The sequence below is a fragment of the Leopardus geoffroyi genome, chromosome D1, assembly GCF_018350155.1.
Source record: "Leopardus geoffroyi isolate Oge1 chromosome D1, O.geoffroyi_Oge1_pat1.0, whole genome shotgun sequence".
Lineage (NCBI taxonomy): Eukaryota > Metazoa > Chordata > Mammalia > Carnivora > Felidae > Leopardus > Leopardus geoffroyi.
The window spans coordinates 100,810,070-100,812,860 of record NC_059329.1 but is presented as its reverse complement, the minus strand read 5'-3'; the positions used below and the strand labels follow the sequence as shown (position 1 = coordinate 100,812,860).

General features: G+C 44.2%; 1 protein-coding gene across 1 annotated transcript; it reads left to right on the top strand.

Moving 5' to 3' along the window:
• Window positions 1-1,521: 1,521 nt before the first annotated feature.
• Window positions 1,522-2,463, top strand: LOC123600501 (olfactory receptor 4C6-like). Its single transcript, XM_045482537.1, has one exon. The coding sequence runs from the start codon at window positions 1,522-1,524 to the stop codon at window positions 2,461-2,463; it is 942 nt and encodes a 313-aa protein (XP_045338493.1).
• Window positions 2,464-2,791: the final 328 nt, after the last annotated feature.

Below are 2,791 nucleotides of genomic sequence, written 5' to 3'. Positions count from 1 at the left end.
TCCTCTGCTTAAAAATTCCCAGGAGTGGGGCGCCTGGATGGCTCAGTGGGTTAAACGTCCAACTCTGAATTTCGCTTCAGGTCATGATCTCACCGTTGTGAGATCTAGCCCCGTGTGGAGCCTGCTTGGGATTCTCTCTCTCTTCTCTTCTCTCTCTCTCCGTCTCTCTCTCTCTCTCTCTCTCTGCCTCTCCTCCTCTCATGCCCATTCTCTCTCTCTTTCTTTCTTTCTCAAAGTAAAGGAATTTTTTTTTAAAAGTAGTTCCCAGTAGTATACAAGGCACGTGTTCTCTGCAGCTTTTCTTCTCGGTTGCAACAGTAACTTTCTTGAAACACCGTATCATCTGTTGTCTTAGGAAGTAGTGGAACATAGTAGTTAGCAACTTGAGCTGTGCAATCAAAATTCCAGTAAGAGATTTACCTCTTGTAAGAGATTTAACTTCCCAAGATGTGTTACATTTCTTTAAAAGGAGAGCAGAATTGCCAAATTGTTGTCATTTATGTTCCGGGGATTTTGCTCCATTTTGGGAACAGAGGAAACCAAAAGGAATGACTTAGGGCTGGTTCAGGATTGAGTCAGTCTGTTGTGACCTGGATTTCCTGGACCATCACTGTTTATTTTTTTTAATATGAAATTTATTGTCAAATTGGCTTCCATACAACACCCAGTGCTCATCCCAAAAGATGCCCTCCTCAATACCCATCACCCACCCTCCTCTCCCTCCCACCCCCCATCAACTATCACTGTGTATAATCTTACTCAATTTAGGTATATTACCCAGGTATTATACAACCACAACTTTTAGGTATATTTTGAGCATTTAATACTGATGGGTAAATTACAGAATTACAATGGAACTGTCACAACATCTGGAAAAGAGCATTGGAAGCATAACCCACTTCAGATTGTTTTGAAGATAAAACAGGATAATATATCGCACTGTAATTAGCACACTGATTAGCAAATGATAAACTCACAGAATAATTACTAAGGAAGCAATATTGATATTTGAGGGCACTGATATTGGAGTCAGAAAGTATGGCCCATGTTCTGGCTTCACCACTTAGGAGCTGTGCAACCTTGGCTAAGTCTCCTAAACTCTATGAGGGTCTGCTCCATCATCTGTAAAAAAAAAACACAAAAAACAAAAACAAAAACAAAACAAAAAAAAAAAAAAAAAAAAACAAACAAACAAAAAATCATAGGGTTATTCTAGTACCTGGAGTAAGATAAGCACTCAAAGAAGAAAGGGAGGAAAAGGAAGAGGAAAATTATATCACATGGAAGAAACATTTAAATAAAGAAAGAGGAGAAATGTCATGGGAGAGGCTGGCATGAATGAAGTATCTATCTTTTCAACTCTTCATTTAGCATGTTGTTAAGATCCAAATGCTTGGATAGTGAATAAATGAATACAAACAAATAATAAGGTCCCTGACATGAGGCCAACTAATTATAAATCATATGTTGCATTTTTAGGTTTTCCAGCTCCCAGCTGGAGCTCATATAAGCACCCAATAAATGGAGAATCCAAACAATGCGACTGAATTCATTCTTTTGGGCATCACAGAGAACCCAGAGCTGCGGAAAATGCTCTCTGCTGTGTTTCTAATCCTGTACGTGTCCACGGTTTTGGGGAACCTACTCATGGTGGTAACCATGATCACAAGTCAGAGCCTGAGATCACCTATGTATTTTTTTCTCACTTCCTTGTCCCTCATGGACGCCACCTACTGTTCTGTCATTGCCCCCAAGACGATCGTGGACTCCTTCTCCGAGAGAACTACCATCTCCTTTGAAGGCTGCATGGCCCAGCTCTTTGCGGAGCATTTCTTTGGTGGTGTGGGGATCATCCTTCTCGTCGTGATGGCCTATGACCGCTACGTGGCCATCTGTAAGCCCCTGCACTACCCGAGCATCATGAACCCTCGGGTGTGCCGCCTGCTGCTGGGAGGCGCCTGCGTGGGGGGGTTTATCCACGCAGCAATACAGCTTCTCTTCATGTATCAAATACCCTTCTGTGGTCCCAACGTCATCGATCACTTCATATGTGATTTGTTCCCATTGCTGAAACTCGCCTGCATGGACACCCACGCCCTGGGTCTCTTAGTCATCCTCAACAGTGGGGTGATGTGTGTGACCATCTTCCTTATCCTCGTGGCCTCCTACGTGGTCATCCTCTGCTCCCTGAAGTCTTGCAGCTCTGCGGGGCGGCGCAAAGCCCTGTCGACCTGTGGCTCCCACCTCACTGTGGTCGTCTTGTTCTTCGTGCCCTGCATTTTCCTGTACGTGCGGCCTGTGGCCACTTACCCCATAGACAAGGCAATGGCCGTGTCTGATTCCATCATCACGCCCATGTTAAACCCCCTGATCTACACCCTGAGGAACGCAGAGGTGAAAAATGCCATGGGGAAACTGTGGGGGAAAGGGGGGGCTTTTGTTGGCAGGTGTGTGTCATGCTAAGAGCATCATGTCTCCCATAAAGAGGAATTCTTTCAGACACGTGTGAGAAATAAACTGTCCATTCTCCACTAGCGGCCAGAGGGATTTCTTAACAATATAAAGTTCTTTATGATTTAGGATTTAAGGACCATGGATTTGTTAAAGGATTATGATCTGCTACTGATTTAGACCCTCCCTGGCTTCCCATTGCTTTTAGAAGCATCCTGCCTTGTGGTAAAATTCTCCACTTAATCTTTCTACTGCCTCTAAGTCCACATCTGGAGCGCCTCACCTCCTCCTTCACTGTCCGTCAGCAATTGTGGGACTTTTTCACCTGCCCCCAAAGCTC

Coding starts and splice junctions, on each gene's coding strand:
- LOC123600501 (XM_045482537.1), top strand. CDS start 1,522: ATGGAGAATCCAAACAATGCGACTGAATTCATTCTTTTGGGCATCACA.